General features: G+C 38.6%; 1 protein-coding gene across 1 annotated transcript; it reads left to right on the top strand.

Moving 5' to 3' along the window:
* The first annotated feature begins 11107 nt into the window (after positions 1 to 11107).
* Positions 11108 to 14652, top strand: POLR1F (RNA polymerase I subunit F). Its single transcript, XM_058833581.1, has 4 exons — positions 11108 to 11369; positions 11453 to 11594; positions 12709 to 12917; positions 14192 to 14652. Exons 1-4 carry the CDS (start codon positions 11164 to 11166, stop codon positions 14580 to 14582), a joined length of 948 nt encoding a protein of 315 aa, XP_058689564.1. The 5' UTR covers positions 11108 to 11163; the 3' UTR covers positions 14583 to 14652.
* The last annotated feature ends 8961 nt before the right edge of the window (positions 14653 to 23613 follow it).

The following is a 23613-nucleotide window of genomic DNA, read 5'->3' as shown; positions in this document are numbered from 1 at the left end:
TTAAAAAATCATGCATACATTTAAAAAGATCTAAGAACCATTACGATTTCCTATTCCTCTTTCCTGCATCCTATGGCTAGTAGCTAGTGTGAGACAAATCAAATTATGTTGCCAGGACCACAAACTTCTTTTGGGTTAGCTTCTTAAATTCCTTCACATTTCCATTTCCAATGTGGAGCAGATTTCCATACTATACATATGTATATGTAACTTCTTTCCTAAACCCTTTAAAATGTTCCCATGTAAACTTATTCATTCTGTCTCATGCATAGGAATTATGTCAGTATCTTTAATTTCTTATCCCATTCATCCCTGCCTTACCAAAGTTACATTGGACCAAGAGCTATCAGGCTAAGAATTCTCATCTCTCCTTGATTGCTTCGAAATAATCTTGACCCTACAGAGTTATTAAAATTGAATAAAATTTCATACTGTCTTAGCTTTCTCTCCCCAGTTTCTTGTCAGACAAACAGCCTATTTTACCTGTAGGAGTAATGAATAAAATAAGGAATTATTCTGTATTTTAGAATCTGTCTCCTTTCCTGATTCCCATCAATGGACAGACAGATCTCTTGTGTGAATTTGTTGAAGGCTAGCAAGTTTAACACTGATGCACACATACCTAGGATCTTGAAGTGTTTACACTGTGCCATAAGGAGTTCTGCAGAACCCTGATGCAGAGTGTGTCATGGTTGAACTACTGAGGCACCCCTGACCTGAGCTTCTCAGCCATGCAGGGAGGTGGGGCTGACACACACGAAGACAGAAGCAAACACCCACGAGAGCACTGCTCCTGCCTGCTGCAGCTCACATAAGCAATACACGGTGTGGCACAGGCACACCTACACTGCCTCAAACCCTCGCCTAGCTCGGCACAGACAGAGCTGCTCTCGCTAGCTTTCAAAGCCAGCTGTCAAACATAGCTGGAAGACTGTGCAGGGATTGTGTTCCCATCTGTCAAAAGAAAGATGTTTCCCTTATGCTAAATGGTTTGCTCAAGAGGGAATGACCTTTCTTCCCCCTCTTAGGATACACGTTAGCTTTTTCAGACTCTATTAGTACTTGAGTCACAACAGTCTCTTGGCAAGTAATGGAGCCAGAGTGAGCATCCAGCAAGACAGCTTCGAGGATTTATAAATATTAATTTGTTGCAATTTGTCTTTCAAGAAAATGTTGCAACAGTCTTAACTCTGTGGTAATTCTACAGCTGCAATGATGACATTGTGTTGGCATGAAGGAACCAGTTGCATCTCTGTTGTAAGACTGGAAAATTTGGGAAAAAAACCTCTGAGAAAAAGGGCTTAAGGGTTTAATGATGTACTGACACATCATACCCTTAATGGAAGAAAAAAACAACCAAAACACAGCACCCAAAATAAAAAAACCAAAACAAACCCAAATCCAAAACCAAACCAAAACAAAAAAAATTCCCACTAATCTAGTTTTGTTCAATATATCTTTTTAAGTTCATTGTAACAATTTTTTTGTTTGATTTATTCTTTTATGTCATACACTTGTGACTCCCCAATGCCCTACAGTATTACAGTCAATATTTGGTGGTGAAAATCCCACAAACAGAAAAAATATTGAAGAATATTTCAAAGTAAATGTTCGTGATTTATGAACAAAAGGTAGCATGTTCACGTACCTTGAAGTTCAGCTTCTTGAATGCTAAGTTAATGTCTCTTTTGAGGCCTATATGTAAAGATATGCTGAAGGAACTGAGAGTAATCGGACTAAGATTTATGTTTAAAGTTAAACCTGGACAACTGTCTCAAATAAGGTTTCTTTAGTTATGGCAGAATAACACTCAGACAAGTCCTATGATCAGTACCTATTCTTGCAGTGGTGTCAGTATGAGAATCAGGGCCTTAACCTGCATTGCCCTGAACACTGCAAAAATAGCAAGTGGATGTGCAGGCACAGAAGTGATCAATCAGAATAAATGATTTTTTTAAGTACAGATCTACTAAAGGATAAAAAAGTAAAATGACAAACACAGGGATTTTTGCTGCTTTCTCCCCACCTTTTCTTTAGCACCCAATAGTGAAAAATGCCAATTTCCATCAGTCAGTGCAATCACAGCTGCCTTGCCTGCACACTCCTACAAGACAGACTGCATCATCCTTCCCCATCACGACACCTACATTTATAGTCTGCAATACCTGCAAGCCTTTAAGATGACTCCTTTTAATAGTTTCCTCAAATACACTGCTCTTAACCCCCGAAAAAGGTTCACATTTGAACACTGAAGGTTTGTTTGGAAGTATTTACTTTTTATTTCAAGTAAATGTACATTCTGGGAACTTCCATGATATTTATTGGTTCTGTCAAGGAATGGAAACATTACAGATGCCCCCCAGCTTACTGGCAAAGAGAGGACGTTCTGTCAAAACAACACTTTTTTTTTGGGAACTAAGAATTTAATTTAAGATCTCCTTCTTTGATGGCACTCATATCTTTGGCATTTACATTTCCAATGTTTATACTGAGGTCTTAAGAACACTTAAGTAGAACATTTATTTGCAAATAAAATTTCATAACTTGGCAGAGTTGGATTCGCTTTATAAATCTAAGAACTATAAATCCTTTTCCATATAAACATATGTATTATTTCCTACCGAAAGTGTGTGACAACCACAAAGTTTAATTATTCTCAAACTATAAACCTGCATGAGACAGCTCATTCAACATAATGAGTTTGCACAGGCATAATTAAAAATATACATGTCCAGTAAAGGTAAATAAATAAATAAAAAGTATGAAATAGCAGTGACTTGCCAGGAAAATTATACTGTATGGTAGAATAACCCATAGGTTCATTGGAATGTTGTTGTGGTGGAAAATTACAGGAGACCTCTTTTCATCATTCTGCTGAGCTGAAAACTTGCAAAAAGTGAAGAAGACAAAGACACCCCAAGTTGGCCTTTTTGCTGGGATGCACCCAGCCCAACAGTGATGGGGCTTCCAGGGAGATCTGTTCAGTTTCTCCCATCTGCAAGTATCTGTAGAGATGGCCCAAAGGCTTGCAACACTGATGTGGGTATCTTGCCTTCTGTTCTGAGACATAGAATGAAAACAGAATAAAAATGAAAACAAAACAAAACCAACTAACCAACAAACAAAAAACCAAACCAAACCAAGCCAAAAAAACCCCAAAACCAGTGAATTTTTCCAAATGACAACCTCAAATGCCACATCAGCTGCTCCACTGATTGCACTGGGGGTCACTGCAGAAGCACCACTACTTACGCAGAAAGAGATCAGTACTAGTTTAGCCGGATTACTTAACTTTTTGGACAGCTCATCAGCAAGAGATTAGGAACAGGCCTCAGCATGGGTTTAAGTGTGCTGGTGGCCTTCCCGGTTCATAGCTGCCTCCAGCTGGCCAGCCTGGCTGCCACCACTGTGCTGCCCTGGAGGGGCACCACATCTGGCTCATCTGGCCAAGGAGAAGCTGGGAGCATTCCAAGGCACACAGGGTTCTCACACCACTTCTCTGGAGTTCCAACTAAGCCTGGCTCAAGTGAACTCCAGTTTGGCAATTTTTCTGCATTTTCTTAGAAATTCTCCAATGGAGATGGTGAACATGGATTCAAACTGAGAGTAAGCACAATTTAGGACTGTGCAATGTTGAATCCTACTGGTGAGTCCAGCATTAAAAGGCATTCAAGTCTGATTTATCCGCTTTGGGGAGCTGCAAAAAAGGCCTTGCAAGCCTGATAACTTATGTGCCTTGCGCTCAGAGTAGAATTCAAAGTTTATTTAGATAATTGGCTAGTTGTGGAGAAAGGGATGAGCTTTGGCTCTCCAGAGGAAACATTTCTCTTAATCCAGAGCTCAGAATTTTTACCATAAATCAGTAACTTGTTAAAGAACTGGGCACTTAAAAACTCAGGCTGCCTCAAGAGGACTTCAGGATCCTACCACCTGAACACTCCTGGACAGCAAGATCCTATTTTGCTCATCCTGAGAGCATCCAAACTCCCATTCTGATTTTTCAGCAGCATACACTGTCTCACTTAAGGTTACGCTGGGAGGCCCTCTTCTGTCAGAACTGAGCAAGAATGATTTACTGCAGAGAGGAGCATGAAAAGAAGCACTGCTCTACAAACTACTGACTAGGACAGCCAGCTGCAGCCCTTGAATTTTGCTGTCAGCTTGTTGCAGTTTCTCTGCAGGTTTGGGTATGGGGGCTTCCTTCCTTCATCACTGCCTAAGCAGAGGAATTTCTCATGCTCTTAAGTTATTTGGGTAAGTGAAAAGAGAATCTGATACAAGAGCAGGATTTTGTCTACACCTCATTTATTTCTTTTCCTACTTTCACCAGTGTAAGGAACATTAAAATTGTTCCTCACAGAAGAGTCCCTGATCCTCATGTTTTGTTTTGCTTCAGTTGTTGGGTGATTGATTGTTTTGGGGTTTTGTTTTGTTATTGGTTGGTTTTGGTTTGGGGGTAGGAGATTTTTTGGAGGAGGCAGGAATGTGGTGGTGTTTTTTGGGTGGTTAGTTGGTTTCAGTACTTTTACTATTACTTGACGTCTGAAATTTTGGTATTTTTACATGGAGGGGGATGGATGTGATGGTAAGCAGTTGAACCAGGTAAATGAGAATGTGATGTACTAAACTAAACCACGGACTGAAAAAGAACAAGAACAGAAAATTTTCTCTTTAAATTAGAACAACTTGACAATTTCCTACAAATTATGCTACCTTATCTTTATCCTTGACGTTCAGTGACCCTTCAGGCATCGAGTGATACCTAGCACTGATTCATTCTGAGGTGAGTTTGTGAAACTCTAACAGTTTTCAAGATAAGGCACAGCACACTGGAGATTGCCTAATCTACTGAAAGTGCATTTGCTTGAGCACCTAGAGATTCTGTGCTCAAATGCAAAAATTAACAGTCAAACTCTACAGTATCCACTCAAAATAATGACTACTACCCTTTATTTTCCCAAAAGTAGACAGTGCTGCTATTGATAGAGGCTCAGCTCCTCTAAGAAATACATTATATTACAGATTTTCTGAAGTAGTAGACACTACCTGAGAAGGGCAGCAGAAAAATAATAAATCTAGAATTGTTTAACACTGATGTAATTTTTTTTTATGCTCATCTTTAAGCAGAGATTTAGGAAGAATTTCTTCATCATTTAAGCATATTTTCATGTACAAAACACTGATTAAAATAATTAAAAGCTTATCTTTGAGTTATCAAAAGGTATTCCTGAAAATAAACAGGATAAAGAGAAAAATGCTATAATGGTTACTCAGACTCTTCAGCTTGTGATGTGAAAACAGAATCCCCATCAGATTTGAGATTTTTTTTTTCATTCTCATAGGATGGAAATACAATGAGAACAATTTTTTTTATATTATCCAAGCAAGTCCATATTTGATCCAAAACAAAACCATACACTTAGGAGACTAAAACTTATCAAACTTCAAAAAGGATTGTCTCTCATTTCCATTAATTTTGGGCAAAGGCTTCAACTTTTCCAGTCTATCAATACAAAAGCACATTTAACTGCAGAAGAGAATACAGAAAAAAACCACTAAGATTAATGTGTTACCCTGAACACAGTTGATAATAATTTACTTGCTAAAGTCTGTAGATAAAATGAAAAAAAAAAAATCCACATAACTGAATTCTTCATCCTTATTTTTAATACTTCTCAAAGGTCAACCCTCCTGAAATTCACCTGTAAAAAATCAGATCGCAGAACAGGGGCTTGCAAGTAGCCTAGGAGATATAATCAGCTATCTTTCTTTCAAACGGATGATTACTTCGGACCTCTCCTGAATGGCAAACTCCTCAGATCTGGGACCTGTTTTCCAGGCCAGAAGGATTAACAGTTTTCCATTAAATAAAAAATATAAAGTAGGAATAACACTGCAAGAAAGGATTAAAGCATAAATTGTGATATAAAGTATAATTGTGAAGACTTATAAATGTCTTCACTATTCCTTTAGTAAGGGCTCAGGATATGAGGAGCACTGAAAAGACAGAACGGGCTACTACTAGTAGAACCAGAAGAATATTTTGTCTTTTGCAGTATCTGGAAGAAGTATAGGAGTCATAAAACAGGATGACAAAAAGACATTTTCCACTCTTAGAATGAATAACAGCAGATTTTTCTGGAGGCAATCCTCTGTGGATCCTTAATTCTCATCTTTCCTGACAATTTTAAAAACACCAAAGTAAAAGGTTGCTAGAAGTTTCTAAGAGTATAAATTGCAAAATAGCACAGACAGATTGTCAAAAGACACCTCATTTACCCCATTTACAACCTGTCCATTCATCTCATTCATTAGCATCACTCATCAGAAGCATTCACAGTGCTGTAGAAAAGCCTTACTGTTCTTACAGTGGCACAGGCTGCTCTCCTCCCTTGTTTCTGTGGCAACATCACCTCTTGTTTCTATGAGAAAAGTCACATTATCATAATATTTAACCCACTATCTGAACACACCTCACTCGCTGGCTGGAAACACACAGGAGAGTTTCAGCATTAGACCAGCAGCCAGACCTCCACAGGTCACAATGTCTCTGCTATTGAAACCATGCCTTCAAGCACCAGTAGAGCTGGAGAGGGGCACCACAGTCAGCACCAGGCATCCTACATCAGGTTCCTTATTTCTACAGATATAAGGCCAGGGAGCTACTTGAACACAGGTCTTTCAGTAATATATTTTTAGACAAGGTACTTTATCTCCACAAGAGTGATCGTCAGCAATTTCCCAGCAGACAATAACCTACTTAGAGAATCAAGGACGAAAGGCAAATCTAGTCAATTCCCAACTGTTCAAAGATGTCCATCCCAAGAACAGAGTCATAGAATTGTTTGGATGGAAGAGACCTGAAACAATGTCTAGTTCCAACTCTTCCTGCTGTGGGGAGGGATTCCTTCCATTGGCTCCAAGTCCCATCCAATCTGGCCTTGAACACTTCCAGGGAAGGGACATTCACAACTTTTGTGGGCACCATGTTTCAGTGCCTCATCACCCTAACAAGGAATAACTTCTTCCTCATATCTAATCTAAGATCACCTCTTTTTGGTTTGAAGCCATTCCTCACTTGCCCCACCACTCCAGGCCCTTGTTAAAAGTCCCTCTTTAGCTCTCTTGTAGGTCCCCTTTAGGTACTGGAACGTGCTGTAAGGTCTCCCTGGAGCCTTCTACAGGCTGAACAACCCCAACTCTCTCAGGCTGTCTTCACAGAGAGATGCTCCAGCCCTCTGATCATCCTTGTAACCCTCCTCTGCACTCACTCCAACGGCTCCCTGTCCTTACATCATGTATGTCACTACAAATCAAGACAAATTATTAGCTGAAAGAAATTAACATAATTGCTGTCTTATCACATATTTTTCCCTTAATGTTTTTCTAAGTCATTTCCTAGCTATTAGAGATTGACCTACTAATTGCTGACAAAACAAAGCAGTCTGCATAGTGTAACACAGATTAAATTTTCAGCCAGGCATGCAGCTCCTCTCAGCCTCTTGGACAACGGCACTTTTCTGTACCAAGGCTTTTGTGTGCCATCTGGTGGTCTTTCAGCATTTGGTACATTTTGTTTAAGTACAAATAAAGAGAGTCCTGATACACTGTCAGGAGTATCTACCATCTTTGGCCATTGACAGTTTCATATTTTCATCCTGTATTTGCTCAAATTAATGTTTGCCTGACAGTAACAACTTAATTCCTCTCACACTTGCAGTCAAATTAGCCTTTACTATTGTAACTGTTGCTAACTTTAGCTAACCCTTTGCACTGACAGATTTTATACACAATTGAATGGTCACCCTTCTCAAAAATAAATTCCACAAAACTAGCCTAACAGAAATCCATATATAGGACCACAAGCTGACAATTCTCTGTGGCATTTGGACACTTAGTTCTCAATGACCAAACATGCTAGGATTAGTCTCTATTTGACATGAGGGTCAAAGATATTGAAGCAGACCTATTACCACCCAACTTCAAAAACAAAACTGAGAGTTTGAGTACTGATACTTCCTTCTAAGTATGACAGGAAGAACTGTTATTAGAAATACTGTAGGGTTAAAAATGAAAAAGGAGAAGCCAGCTAAAATATTTGAAAAAAAATCAGAGCAGAAGTTTTGTACTGTATCCAATCTATGCAACTGAGGCATTTCTTCATTTGTGTGTTTATTATAGAGTACAACAGGTGGGATAAGGAACCTGCAATGGAATAAATTTCAAAATGCACAAATTCCTTTGGGCACACAGTCCTAAAGGGAAGTGTATTTCCTACTCCAGCATACTGCTCCCAGTATTCGTCCACTCTGCATGAATGGATTTAAAATTGAAATACAGATGCACTGTATTTTGTCACAGCTAAGACTTCCAGGATTTTAAGGTTGCCACCCTCGGAATGAAGAAGTTGCACCTGCCACAAAAGAGCATCAATAAACAATTGGATGAACTTTCTACCCAAAATACATTGTCAATTCAGAAACCTGGATATAAGATGGCAGTGACTGTATGGGTAGAAAAGGGTAGAAAAGACCATATGGTCATACAGTCACAGCTGAGAGCTGCTGAAATTGTGATTGTCAAGGAATCTCCTTTTTGGCATCTGGCTTTCCTTTCACAGAGAAAACAAGACAAACCCAGATTAAACAGGAAGAAAAGGAACAGCAGTGACTGCAAATGCAGCTTTTGGGTTTGGTCCTCATTGTTGCTTGCAACCTGACTTCTAGAGAAAAACAGGCTCAGTAGAGTCTTATCAGCCACTGTGGCACTTGGCAAACATACCAATAGCTGTGCGATTCTAAACATTGATTTTAGCTGCCTTTTTGGACGCAGGCTCACTGCAGTGCTGCTGAAAGGTCAGCTGAGACAAGACTCTTTAAGCTGAATGCTAACACAAAGAAATGAAAAGATATACAACTAGGGAAGAAAAAGCTAAGAAATTAATGTGGGGATATCAGGGTTTAAGTCTTATGGACCAGATGGTTTTAAAAACTGGTCTGTGGCTGGAGGAGGTGGCATTTGGATTGAGATTCCTTCTTTCATCAGAGCATCTTTTACAGAGAGGTAGTGAGTCCAAGTCATACCATGGCTCTGAAGTCTCTACAAGACTGCAAGAAAACACTGCTTTTGGTACAGACAGATCATGCTGCATCAGCAAGCAGCGAGACCTGACAGGTGTGGACTTGGGACTTGCAGAGAAAAACAGCTGGTGCTGAGGCCAGGCATTTACAGCTAAAGGATTTCAAACAGGCTATTTTGAATTATGTCTGGCCTATCTCTGGCCTACCACACAGACTTAATGACCATTAGCATTTAAAGTTCATTCTCCCAATTACTTTAGCCTGAATGGAATCCTGGAAGTCCCAAGAGCACTGTGCAATGAAAACCAGGCACAGTAGCAGGGATAAATGGAGATTCAATTAGAAAGTACAGACTCAATCTCTATAGGGAATTTTCTGGTGATAGGAATCCATGGGGATAACCTTGGATAGCTGCAGGTCCAGAGAGACAGAGCTCTTCTGACACCATCTTGGCCAACCTGACTACAGGGTGAAAGAAAAAGGTCCATATTTTTGTTCATATTGCCTTTCCATCTCATTCTTAATTTTTATTTTAAGAGCAAAGGTAGGTTTTTATTATCCTGGATAGAATTGAGTACAGCCCTTAGTGTATTATATGTTCTCACTGCAAACTAAATCCACTCATAAATAAGAGTTATAAAACATATATTTCTTTTAGGAATAGAAGTGCATGGAGTTATTGTTTAAGGTCTTTAACCAAGATTGAAAGCACATTGCAAGGTTTAAATATGATCCAAATAGTTGAAATAAAACATACAATATTTTTTCCAGAAAGCTGAGACCATATAACATAAAATTAATTTCAACAGACATTAAATACCTTGGAGGACTAAAGCCACATAGGAATACAGATTACAGTAGTTCAAGACATTTTCTCTTTCAATTTTGGAGTTTGGTATGACATCTGAAAGCCATTTTTATGTCAGTTCTTTCACACTAATCCAACTTTACTCGCAGTGAAGTACTGCAAATTTTACCATTTGTTTTACTTGTGAAAGCTAACAATGTCCTGTCTTCACAGTACGTTCAGTCAAAGAAAACTTTCTGGTGATGTAGTATTTGAGTAGCTTCAAAGGCTTTTGCATCACTAAATGTATAAGAAGTTCAAGGATTTCTGGTATCTGACATAAGGCTTGTTTTCACAAAACTACAGTGTTTCTGAGCCCTCCACAGCATAAAAAGAATTTTAACACCTTTAATGAAACAGACACATCAATTCTTTCTTCTGTTTTTTGGTAACTCCCCATGTGGATTCAATCAGTTTGTAACTTGTATAGCAAGTTAGTTGATATAAATTAGATTTAAATCAATGAGAGAACACCTTTTGAACGTTTTGCACGAATTCAGTATAATCAGTTTAAAGTAAAATCATACTGCACTGCTTTGTGTGGATATAAAATCTGAGTAACTTTTCTGGACAAAGTCTTCACTAACCAGCCACAAATTCCATCATTCAGAACTGGATAAGCTTTCTATTTGTAGCAGCTCACTTTGTAAATAATTGCAGTGTAGAGTACACCAGCAACCCTTCTGAGGACTCGTATTTATTTTTGTTCTCCTCAGTATGTGGTTATTAAATGCATTTAACCATTTCTCACCATATGCACAAACTGAAACTGGGGTCTAGCAACCGAAGACAATTCTGTATCCTTAAAATTGCTGTATATGAAGAAGACCGCTAAGGTAATTTGTCATTGCGTCTTTTGCCTGAATCCCCAAACGCCACATTTAAACCCAAGGCCTCCGTGACACATCTCGTGTCCGGGTTGGGTGTGGGCTCCCGGGGCGGCTCCGCCAGGCTGCTCCGAGCGCGGCGCGGCTCCGATCCCCCTAGGTCATTCACCTAAGAGCCGGACTCGATGGTCCTCCCAGCTCAGAATACCCTGTCACTCCGACACGTGAAATCGCTCGGAAAGAGTTTAAAGTTTCTCACGCGGCTCTCGGCGGCACGGCCCGCCCCCGGAGCGCGAACACCGCCCGCCTCCCTCCCCCCGCACGGAACTCCGTCACGGCCGCGGCCGGGCCCGCCCCGGCGGTGAGGAGGCGCTGACGCCAGCAGTGCGCGCCGCGGGCCCGTGGCTGCATGGCCGTGCCGCGGGAGCCACTGCCGCCCGCCGCCGCCGCCGCCCCGTCCTTCGGCGCGGCCCGGGCGCTGGTGGCGCGGCGCTACTCGTGCCTGGTGGCGGCGCCGCACCGGCGGCACGTGGCGCTGCCCCCGCGCTTCCTGGGCCGCAAGCGCTCCGGCATCCGTGCGCAGCTGGACGCGGAGCTCCTGCGCTACTCCGAGAGGTGCGGCCGCGGGGCCGCCGCGGGCTGAGGGGGCCGGCTCGGCCTGGCAGCTAACCGTGCCCCCCTCCTCCTTGTCCTTCCAGCCTGCAGGGTGTGCCGGTGGCTTACGACAACATCAAAGTGGTGGGGGAGCTCGGCGACATCTACGACGACCAGGGATTCATCCACCTGAACATCGAGGCGGACTTCATCATCTTCAGCCCCAAGAAAGGGAAGAAGCTGGTGGTATGCGAACGCCTTGGCGTCTCACGGGACGGGTTTTTTTTATTAAGTGGTCAAAGGTTGGCTTATCTCCAACATCAGGTGGTTAGCTGGAGACATAGTTTATGTCAGCTTATTCATTTATGAGTAGTTAATAGAAATATATTGGTATCTTGTACTGGTACTTTTTACTGTAATCTGTTTTGTCCGTTCCTAGGTTTGCTGAATTTACATATAATTCTATATTACTGAACCATCGTATCACAAGGATTGTGTATTTAGTAGTGTGTCACAACCACATATATCATACCCGTGCTTCTTTCTGAAGAGCAGATAATTGTCAAAGAGGTGCATTTGTTATAGTGACAAGAATGTTGAGGATGCTCTGGAGTGTTGGGTTCCTTCAAGCACAAGAGCAGTACATGGAGTTGGAGCCTGCCTTTCAGTGAAAGAGGCGTACGGCCCACAGAACAGCTTTAAGCTTGTCAAAACCCTTGCTTAGCACTTGTGGGTAAAGTATGTTGAGAGCTGGCTTACATTCATTGCTGTGCCATACCTTCTGCAGCACAGCTGGTGTCTTGATAGTTGTGTTTGAGGATGAATGTGCCATCTTCCTAGGAAGAGAATAGAAAAATTTTCAGTGTCAGTCATTAATTCTATGGGTAGAACAAAGGTGGATATGGTTTCATATTCAGGTGTGTCAAAAACCCACTGAATAGAGTATTTAGAAGCTTTTTATGTGTCTTCCCTATCTTCAGCTGCTAAAAACTGCTGTGCCAGCTTAAAGAGCATTTTAGGCAAGGAAGTCAGACTTAAAATGGCTTCAAAGCAAAGTTGATCATTGTAGTGTAAGGAAAGAGTTATCTACTTTTTTTAGGTATTCACTGTAGCTAAAGGCCATGTTTTGACTTCTCTTGCAGTTCAGTTCTATTTTCAGAGGAACTGTGTGAAGAGTTTACAGGAATAGGTTTGATTTTAGTGAAGGAGCATTTACTTATTGCTAGATAAACTGACTTCATAACTTTTACATAAACTCTTACTGAAAATGTTCCATATAGGAAACAAAATATTTAAAGGATGTGCATTGAAAAGGCTGATTTTTGCTTTAGATTTGCATGACATTCTTTTTCTTTTTTAGGGTGTAATTAATAAAGTGGCCCCTAGTCATATTGGCTGCCTGATACATGGATGCTTCAATGCATCTATCCCTAAGCCTGAACAAATGTCCATTGTACAGTGGCAAGAGCTGGGGTTAAAAATAGGGGATGAGCTGAAATTTCAAGTGTTGCACTTGGATTCTGATGCAGCTGGGGTGTTCTTCATTCGAGGAGGACTCACTAAAAGCAGGTACGGTGCCTTAATAGAGAATATTTTTAATTGATTTAATATATTTTTTATGAGCTAAGTGATTTTAATTACATCTTAATCTTTCAGCTTTCTTATTTTTACGCAAATCCCTATATAACTATATATATATAAATATAAATATATATATAAATATAATACATGCTCAAAATAACACATCCATGTGTCTAAGAGTAGCTTTTTGCATAGGCTTTTCAAGTGCAAACAGTTCAGGGCTCCCGAACAAAGTGGTTACATTGACAGTTACACACAAACACCTGCATGTGCATTGTATAATGACAAATACATGAATTAAATACTTGCTGAAACATGAGAATCTCAAAGATGAGAAAAAGTGTCAACTTACTCCTTAGGCCTCTCTAAATTTATAGGGCACCTTGCAGGAAGTCTTGTCTTCAGAGGAGTTCATTCACATTTTTCTTTTAAAACAGTCATTTACTGAGCAAGGATTTTCTTTCAACATGGTTTTGGTTTTGATTAAATGTATGAGTCCTACTGGCAAATTCATAGCATTTTTGTTTTTTTCTTTTTTTTTTTTTAATGTGGAAGGATGCTCTGGATCATTTCAGTGAATTTACAATTCAGGCTAGCAATTTTGTCTTCAGTGCCTCTGGGGACCTAAAAACCTCCATGGTTTTTAAATGCATTCTTTCCATATTTGTCTTCTTAGACTTTTTTTCCCCGTGCTCTTGGTTGCAAGGTACCTGCTGATGGGAGGGGAGGGATTTGGTGGGGTTTTTTTTTGTAGAGGTTTTTTCTTCTTTTTTTTTTTTTACCTTTTCTGGCATCACCTTTGTTTTAATTAGAGTAGGGTAATTGCTTGGTAAAATCAGCAGCGTGTCTCATATATAACTGAACAGGCCACTAGCTGTGTGTTTTTGTGAATGACTTAAAAAAAAAAAACAAAAAAGCTTTACTACACAATGTGTAATTGTGAAATAGAGGATGAAGAAGCACAAGAAAAGAGGAAATACCGAATGGTCTGTATGGCACTTTAGAGAAGAAATTTAGGCTAAGATTTGAAAGAGAACATTTATTATGTGGTAAGAAGGAAGCTAGTAAGGTAACAGAAATTATCGTGAGAGTATTAAACATTATGATGCTCTGTAACACAGAGTATCATGTTCTCCATTTGTTGCTGTTTTTAGCAAATACCTGCTTGGTGTAAATACATGTTTTAGCAATTTTTGACATCTCACTATGTGAGGTGCCCTAACATGTCTCTAATCCAGTTTATTTTGTATATTTCTTTACAGCATGCGGCCCAAAAAATCCAACACAGTCACTGAAAGTACAAACGGGGACGAAATTCAAAAGATTGACCACCAGGAAAATGGCTTGAATAACTGTGGGGAAGATAATGTCAATGAAGAGCCTTTAAATGAGGCGGGTAACCCTGGGAGGGAAAATGAAGAAGAGCAAAGTGTTGTTGTGAATGGATCATGTGATGATAAAAAGAAGAAGAAGAAAAAGAAAAAGGACAAGCAAGGAGAACAGGAACTTGTATTACCTACCAGTGATTCTAGCGGTTACCAAAGTGACCATAAAAAATCAAAGAAAAAGAAAAGAAAGCATTGTGATGAAATTGAAGAAAGTGAATTATCTCAGCTGTCAGAAAAACCAAAAGCTAAAAGGAAAAGGGACTAGTCTGAAATGCCTTTCCTGCATTAGATTTCAGACGTTTTTGATAAGTTTCAATAAAACCCTGTTTTCAAAATGTGTATCTCTTTTTCTTCACTACACAGTCTGCTCTGCCAGGTCAGATGGTGTTTTGTGTGCGTATGTTCACCAGCAGTTTGAAATCTTTTAAGGTAGTAACACAAGAAATGCAATAGAAGCAATATCTGCCTGGCTTCTTTACTAGAAAACAAGTCACGAAACTGGAATGTAATCACAGACACATGCATGACCTCCGTGTCTGATTTCCAGTTCCACATGTTAGCCAGTTGGAAGTTGTGATGTTTGCTACTCTTAAGTGTGTCTCTGCCAATCGGTGTCTTGATTTTACAAGAATAGATTTGGATTATCTTTGGGTTTCTGGGATGTTCATGTGAATTCCTTGGAGGCTTAAAAGAGGTGATTTTTTTTGAGTATCAGTGCTTTTAGTTGCAACTCTTTTCTGTTGTGAGGAGCTCTGGGGAGAAGTGTAGTGTGACATGTCTAGTCTTTCACCAAGGTAGAAGGCCTTTGCTATTGATTTACCTGTTAAAAGAACATTACCATCTCTTTGAAGGCCTTGTAAGTAAACAGCATGAATGTGGAAACTTGCTGTTCGTCTCTATTCCTAGGTGATAAAGCATTTTGCTCTAGTGATTAATGCTGATGCTATTAGCTCACTTCAATAGATGTGTTTACAACTTCTAATAACATGCATTCCCATTGAAAATGTTCTGGATTTCAAGTGTGACAATATTTGTTTCAAGGCTCACTTTGTGCTATATTAATATCTTTTATGCTTCTTTAAATCTCCAAATGTACCAAGACAAAGTTAGTAGCTTATAGGCTCGATGTCATGGCAGTACATTGTTGGCATTTTAAAGTTGTGACACTATAAAGAACCAAGTTAAGACTTTTTGAAGACTTAAAGTGAACTTAAGTAACTAATGGCAGCAGTAGCAGCAGAATGCAGGATATCCTCTTGAGTTTGCTCTTCAGTGTATTTCATCCTGAAGCCAGTTTCTGAACAGTCCTGAAATGAGCACGAATTGTCCCTGTCATGTTTCTACATGTGATGGTGCTGACACTTGATGTATGTGCAATTTCACAGACACTCCCTCTTCTATCCATTTCTCCTGTACTGGGACAAAACCTGAGAAGACAGATGATGTTAGTAATGTGTTACACCACGCTGTAAGGTCAGCTGAGGGCCATATTCTGGTGTGTTCATGGTTGCAGAGAAGGGCAAAGTCCCACCCTGCTGTACTTAAAGGACACAGGCAGCCTGAAGGTTGGAACATAATTTACAGTCAGAAATTATGTGCTAGTTCCCCCACTGTAAATATAGATATGTTAAATACGTGTATATTTATGTGGTGTGACTTGTGGGACAAGTTGGATGGGTAAGAAGGACATATCAAAGAGGAGGATGGCAAGTGCAGATTTTTTTTGATGATGCCAACGTGAAGAGAATGATGGAGACAGCTGCTGTTGCAGATGAACAGAAGACTGAGTCACAAGATTTCATCTTTTACTCTTTAATATTCATTGTACCTCACTTTGCCTTTTAGGGAAGGGAAACACGTCTCCAGAGTCAAACCTCGCCATTTGATAGAACCAGTTTGTAGCACCAGAAGTTTGTCTTGCTCAGTTCTGCCTTTTCATTAGCATGCAAAGGAAGAAGACATTCTGGGGAAGTATTGAAATTGCAGCTAATGAATCAAGTAGCACAGACAATATAAATGCTTTCAGCACTTTGCTCTTTTTCCACTTTGCTGCTTTACCATTCTCTTACTGGGAATTGCTTACTGTAGTTCAGCAAACTGTTTTGTTGATGATTAGTCTTTTCTGAAAGCCTACAATAATTTCAGTTTTAGGCCTTACTTAGAAGCAGGTTTATTTTTGGCACACAATTTTGGCTGGCACCCACTTGTATCAATTTTTGGTTTTCTGTCTTGGGTTACAACAAAAGAGAGCAATTAAAAATAAATGCAGGAGCTGGCAATTAATGATTGCTGAACAAGTTGTTTTGCCAGTGATACAAATGTTAAATTCTTGCTAAATGTAGTGTCTTTGGAAGGGGAAAAGTGAAGAAAAGCCTTCAAAAAAGAAGGAAGAAAAACGTGTTTTACACAGTTGGGGGCAATATTGGCATCCTCACAGCTGCACTGTTAATGTTGCTGTAAATAATGTTTTGGCATTTGCTAAATATGGCAAGAAAACTTGGGTTTTTGAAAGTGAATTTTCACTCTGATCATGATTTAAATCACTTGTCCTTGTTTTTTTCCCCATAAAAAGACAAGATTTTCAGATGCTCATAATTAACAAAAGAGCTGAACTTGACACTTCCCATTAAAGCTTCTCTGAAGTTTGAGCTCTATAAACCTTTAACTTTCTGTGTTCCCCTGGACTACAAATGAACAGTTATATTGAATTTTAAGTTGAGACAAGATTTTGAGTATATAGAACAGTCATTTATAAGGCTTCCTGTGAGGCCAGGTGATTTCATTTTTTTTTTTGTACACCTCTTCTGTTACTTTTTTCAGGGTGCATTCTAGTACAACTCATGTCACATAGCAAAGAGAAGGTTAGAAAGTAAAACTGTATTTTATCTTGTAACTGTTAATAGTTATACCAAGGTAACTGTGATCTAGAGAAGAAAAAAATGCTGGACTTCTTTTTTTGTTTTGTTTTAACATTAAGCTTGCAACAAAACCAGTATTTTACTTATGGCTGTGGTTGATATTCTTTTGTCTGTATTATGAAAAATGTAGTTCCAACTTAATTAGCTATGAATTTCTAAAGTACAAACTGCTACTTTGTAGTATAAATATTTTGATTCTGCAAATGTTTCTCAGTGTTTTGCATGCCTTTGGCAGAAGAGCAAGCAGTCTTACAAGAAGGTATTTTTAGCTGTCTCTAAAACAATTGTTTTGTATTCTCTGAAGCTTGCAATAATCTGCAGCGTTAACTTTTGTTCTTTGTCTTTTCCTTGCTTCTCTTAGAAACAAATTCTTTGCTTTTGATTGGCACTTTGCTACTGCTTTAAATACTCAGCCCAAACAGCCTGGTGGATGAGCTCTAGGGAAAGGATTTTTTTAAAGGCCTTAAGCAAGCTAGCTGCCTTTTGGAAAAACATGAGCTGTAATCAAATCTGCCTCTGAGTAAACAGTTTGCCTTTGGAAGCACCCCAGCCTTAGATAGCCCTCAGACAGTACAGACCTTTGCTGTGAAGAGGTTATGTGATCTGATGCTCTCAGGATTATTACTGTTGGCTATGGAAGGACTGAAATAGTTTCATTCTAGTAAGGCCTATATTTTTCTTACCAAAATGTTGATTCTATTCTGCTATTTAGCTTTTAGAAATTCTGTATATTTAATAAAATCTGAGAGCCTTCAGTATCCAGTAGGCTTTGTTTATAAGGGAAAGGTATTGTCCAGATTCATGTGAACAAAAATAAGACAAAATCAAGATTTGCACTTCTCCAATGCTGTCAGTAAATTAGTTTTTTACAGAAACAGCTTTTGATGTTTTTTTCTCTGCATGACTTTACACATAATTAAGTTGGGTTAAATTTAGTTGTAGATATTGTTCCAACCCGCTCAACTGACCTTTTGTTAAGCAAGTAAAATCAATTGAAACCTGGCCATGACTTCCCCTGAAGCCAACTGTCCTAGGCAAAGAAGGAAGAAGCTTTAATTTTCCCATTTTAAGGACCCCTGCTCCATAAGATTGAATACAAGATGATCTCCCATTTCCCAAACTGATATGCCTATAGACTATCATTGCTGCTAGAACAACCAGGCAGTTGAACTTGGAAAAGAATTTATTTGAGAAGTCTGTCTATAAAAACAGATGAAATGAACTTTCTGTACAGAAGGTGAGTGATACTGCAGCAGTTTTTTGTGCATAGCAAAGAAACCTTACAAACAGAGGAAATAATTTTGTTACAAGATTCATTATCAATACAATATTTATTTATATTAATTATCAACAATAATTGATAATTATTGATATTTTATGGATTATTTTAGTGTATTTCATATGGTAAGAAGGTTAAGCAGTGACCTTTGGTCTCTAGATCTGTATGATACTTAGTAAGAATACAGTTAAAGAGATAGGAATAAATACTGCCCTTCAACGCTCTCTTGCTCATTATTTCCCCAGATCCTCTTTCCTTTATATTTTCTTTCACTGATGCCTTTGGTGTATGGAAAGTTCTCTAAGAATATTATTAATATGCTGGAAATATGATGTCCCATTCAAGAGCAGGATTTCATTGTGCTGCACAAATTGAGTGTATGTTTAAGAGGCTCTGGTAAGAGCCAGTCTGTCAGTACCATGTTGCTTCGAAGATCACATTAGGTATGTGAAGTTTGGACACTGAGGAAGCAGATTTTTTTCAAAAATGCTTTGACTTGAGTTGCAGGTAAGGTCACATTCAGAAATAATATTTCAGTTCTACCTGCAAAGCCATAATCAGTGGGCATGACCTCATTGTGATACATCCATGCCCAGCACATGCAGCTTCTGATGGAGACTTGGAGTGCAGCAGTCAGTGGAATTGCAGGCTGTGCAAGTATGGTGCCAGATTTCATTGAAAGCATTTTGTCAAAATTAGTATGGAATGTCTCCCAGTTATTCAGGGAATTGGCTGAAGCCAGAGTAATCTTGTTTCCAAGGAGCAGGCTACAGCTCCCAGTGATAAGTCACAGCCTGTGCTTTTATTACAATAAATGTGTTAGCACATGGATGACTTTAAAGTTCTGTATGGATCAGTCAAATCAACATTTAAAAGCTGGACAGCTTTTAAGAAAAGGCAAATTTATCCTATGTCAGTAAACATGAACACTAATATCAGGAAAAGTGAGACTGTTTTGGAGCACTATAAAATTTTTGGATCAGCTCCTTTTTTGTTATAGATAACAAACCAATGACATCTGTCCCTCTTTCAGGATAATGCCATTTTATTATATATATATATGTTTGAAGGTTCATTTTTTTCTCCAGAGATTTGGTCATCTCCACATAGGCTCAAAGATGAGCAGTTTTTATGAAGCATTTTCCTAGAAGGACAGCCATTTGTCTCTCGGCTGGGAAAAAAACCACAAACCCCCCCCAAAAACCCCAAAACGAAAAGTGCACAGATGGTATAGGTATTCTTGGTTTCCTCATGGAGCCTCTCAATGTTAGCTTGTGAATTTGTGAAGATGGGCTTGCCTTCACCTCTGGTGTATCTACATTCTCCCCAGAAAAGCAGTTCAAGACCTCTGCCTTTCAAAGAAATTTTATATATTGTGATTAAAAATAAGTCTGCACTGATGACGTATGGGACGTATTGATAACTACCTTTGATATTATTTTCTTGATATTAAACTGAATTGATCGTGACCTGCTTTATGTCTAAATTAGTTATTACTAAATCCCATATTTTTCTAGTTTTCTCTGAGAGGATAATTCCTGTTTCATAGCTATAATTTGAAAATTCATCTTTTCATTATAACTAGACATTAGTTAAATTTGAACTCTGAGTTTTCTAGGCCAAAGGAATGATATTATGGACAGTTCTAAGGTTTCTGAGGTAGAGAAAAATCAACATGTGTTACAGATTTAAGTGCATCTGCACATCCATTTCTCTACCCATGTATTATTTCTGAAGTACTTACCAAGATATGCAGATGCTCACAGATTAGTTTGGGAGTCATCTGTGTTGTGGTTATTTCTATCTCATTTCAATGTCTGGTTTGCAAAACCATTGTCATAAATGATCCCCAAATAGAACCCAGCATCATCATATTCATTACTGCTTTATATTTATCCTGTAAATCTGTGGTTGTGCCATATTATGATGAGGAACGTGAGGACAAGCTGTTGCAAATAACTTTATATCTTCCTATTAATTCAGTATAGCAAATGTCTTTTCCCAGGCAAAAAATATTACTGCAATTACTTATGGTTAGACTTGTTTTGTTTTTTCACTGAAGCACACTTTGGAAAGTGTTCTAAAAAATGCAATTAATATATGGAAAATTGGCTAGGATTTAAAAACAAAAACAAAAAAAAAAGAGAAAAAGCTAGGTTTTTTTTTCATAAAGAGTGCAAAGAAAAAAATAATCAGTTTAAGGAGGTTTTTGAAATCCCAAAATTTTTCCTGAGAATGAAAGGAAATTTGATATTTTTTTTTAAACGTCTTTCTCATCTCTCCACTGAATATCCAGTCCAATAAAACTGCTTATCTAATTTTTTGGAGTGTGATGTAAAATATTTTAAATGTGCCAACAGTCATTTCAAATAGAGGACTATTTCATTCAAGGTACCTGAATTGCATTGTTAGGGAGTGAACCAAAAGGGTTCTTTCCTCTCAAATTCATATTCTGGTGAAATTGACTGAATTTGCTAGGTGACTTTGTTTGTTTGTTTTTTCAAATTTGTCAGAATATGATTCCACAAAAACTGCTCTGCTCCACTATGATTTTACACTTTATATTACAAATCAATGTAAGGCTTGGAAAAATCTGCCTTGATGAAGTGTTCTGCCTTTTCTCATGCAGTGCCACATGGTGGAGTATTGCTTTTTCTTTTGGGCTTTTTCTCCACATCTGTCACCTAAAAGAGCTCAAAACTTCTGTGAACTGGTATTTGATTAGAAGTATTTCAGCTAACTGAAATAAGACTATAAGAGAAATAGTATTTGTACCTGCTGTGTACATCAGCATCAAAACCTTGGTATCTACCCTAGCTGCTGTGACCATGTTGGTTTAGTTCATATTCTAATTTTCATATATTTCATAGTGCTGTTGATAGTGGTATTCATCTAGTTTTTCACTAGTTTTTCATTTCATATATACCATTCAAAATTTGTTTGTATAGGAAAAGAAATTTACGCAGCCATGCTGTGAATAGAAGCTCACAAAAATGCTGTGATGTGTAGGTGCATTTGTTTGGTCTTTAGTAAATTTTTAGTTAATGGCCAATTGGCAGATTCCTGTCTATTTAAATTAAATAATTAATTTCTATAAGTTTTATGGGCACTAGTTTTTGGGCAGAGGAGAGTAATTATGTTATTTCCCCTGTTTGAAGAAAAGTGACCCAAGTTCAGCTGTGGTGAATAGAAACCCCTCTCTGGATTCCACAGCACTGGGAAAAGCTGCAGGAAGATCTTTGCACCTTATTATACATGAGGGAAAAGGGAGGAAAGCATCTTTAGCTCTGGTGCTGAGGAAACGACTTGGGCTTGTCTTTACTGCACTTAGGGGCGTGGGTTTTTTTTTTTTTTTTATCATGGAATTATTTTGTGTTTATTCATATGCATGTTCTTTTTTTCTGGGTTTGCTGCAGAATAGTTCATTCCCCTTGGGAACAAGGGAAAAAGAGGCTGAAAAGTCCATGTTAGTGTTGAGTTCATCTAAGCATTTTAGTTTTCCCATAAACCCACTGTTAACCATCAAAACCTCAGTGTCAGTCATGTTAAATATCAATAGCTGGTGTAAGACCTGGAATAAAGATTTTTAAAGAGCAAAATTGGAGGTGGGGGAATTTCTCTGTATACCACCAACTTGAGTAGGCTGCTGTGCTGTGACAGTATCACTAATAGACACATTTGAAATATATTAATGTAAAAAGGGTGACATCAGACTACACTTTAAGCCCTCTGCACTATGTCAGTCACAAAGTAAAGTTCAGAAACTGTCTTGGTGGGTGACACCATAACCCACCTGACTGCACTGAAATACAGTAAAATGTGCTCAATTACACTTAGCCTTGTTCTTAATAAGGTACTCTTAAGTGCTTGTCTGTAGAGCTTCACTGGGAAGGTTAAAAGGTGTCTTAATCCTCCTCAGTGTGGTGAGTGATGTTCCCACCCCAACATAAATCCGTATGTTTTACATGTAAGTAATGTAACCATTAGAATCTTGCAGAAAAGGTGAATCACAAATTCTTTACCCCTACTAATGAATGACATTTTAAAAGAAAACTGAGCCCTGCTCATGAAATGGTTGTGGAGATTCGTCTTTGAGGGGATGTCAGGCTCGTGTGAGTGGGGACTCAAAAACATTAGTAGGACTTTGCCAGGTGTGTGTGAAAATTGGTGATAGAATATGATAAAATTTGCATTATGTCTGAGCTCCAGAGTGGATGTGGGTGTTGCTCAAGTTGCTACAGACCTGGCCATGAAATTATCCACTGACTTATTTTAGGAATTGTGTGATTTTTTTAAGTTTGGTTGGTTTTTGTTTTTTGGGTTTTTTAACTGGGGAGTAAAATTTAGGAGATTTTCTGAAAATGAAAAGTACTAATTCATTACTTTAAAGGTGGCACTTAGGTTTAGGGCACATTTCCGTTATGTCTCATTAGCTAAATTCATTATAAATTTAGCTAATGGGATATAATGGAAATGTTCCCTTAACTATGGAATATTTTCATTCATACTGCTTTCTGCAGGGATCTGATATGAAAATTAGTTTAGGTGCCTATCAAGGAAAACATGGGACCAGTGTCTGTGCAGGTCTGCTTATTAAAGCTATAGGAAACAGGAACTTCTCTTAGATAGATGCCACACATGGTTAAAAACTTTCACTGTTGGTCTTATTAAGAAGTGCCTTTCACCACTGACCTATTTAATTTACTCTTAGTCTTGAAACACCAACAATATATTTTGAAAAACAGTTTTCAAAATGTTTTCTCATAAAAAGTCCCAGTGGTGAGAAATTGACAATGTTTCTGTTCTCAGGTACAAAATTTAACCTAAGACTTTCTCCTCTTAAGCTGGCAGGTTTTCTAATCAGAAAAATTTCTCACACAAATATATGAGGAGTAGTATTCTCACTAGTTCAATATAAAATTACAGACTCCTTGTGAGATCAGTACTAAAACATTATGTAAGTGACGAATCAAGTAAATTCTTAGTTTTGTGTGTCTGTGCAGTTTATGTAGGATGATTCATAGCACTGTGCAGCAAAGCCAAAATGGGGAATAGCAGGACTTCTGCTGAAAGCCTGAAGCTAGGACAGTTAGGAGGGT

This window comes from Poecile atricapillus, chromosome 2 (genome assembly GCF_030490865.1).
Source record: "Poecile atricapillus isolate bPoeAtr1 chromosome 2, bPoeAtr1.hap1, whole genome shotgun sequence".
Lineage (NCBI taxonomy): Eukaryota > Metazoa > Chordata > Aves > Passeriformes > Paridae > Poecile > Poecile atricapillus.
This window is presented reverse-complemented; position numbering and strand designations above follow the sequence as displayed.

Excerpts from the sequence above, each read along its gene's own strand:
- POLR1F (XM_058833581.1), top strand. The coding sequence starts at position 11,164 with ATGGCCGTGCCGCGGGAGCCACTGCCGCCCGCCGCCGCCGCCGCCCCG. Across the intron at positions 11,370-11,452 it reads CTCCTGCGCTACTCCGAGAG|CCTGCAGGGTGTGCCGGTGG; the intron begins GTGCGGCCGCGG and ends TTGTCCTTCCAG. Across the intron at positions 11,595-12,708 it reads AGAAAGGGAAGAAGCTGGTG|GGTGTAATTAATAAAGTGGC; the intron begins GTATGCGAACGC and ends TTTCTTTTTTAG.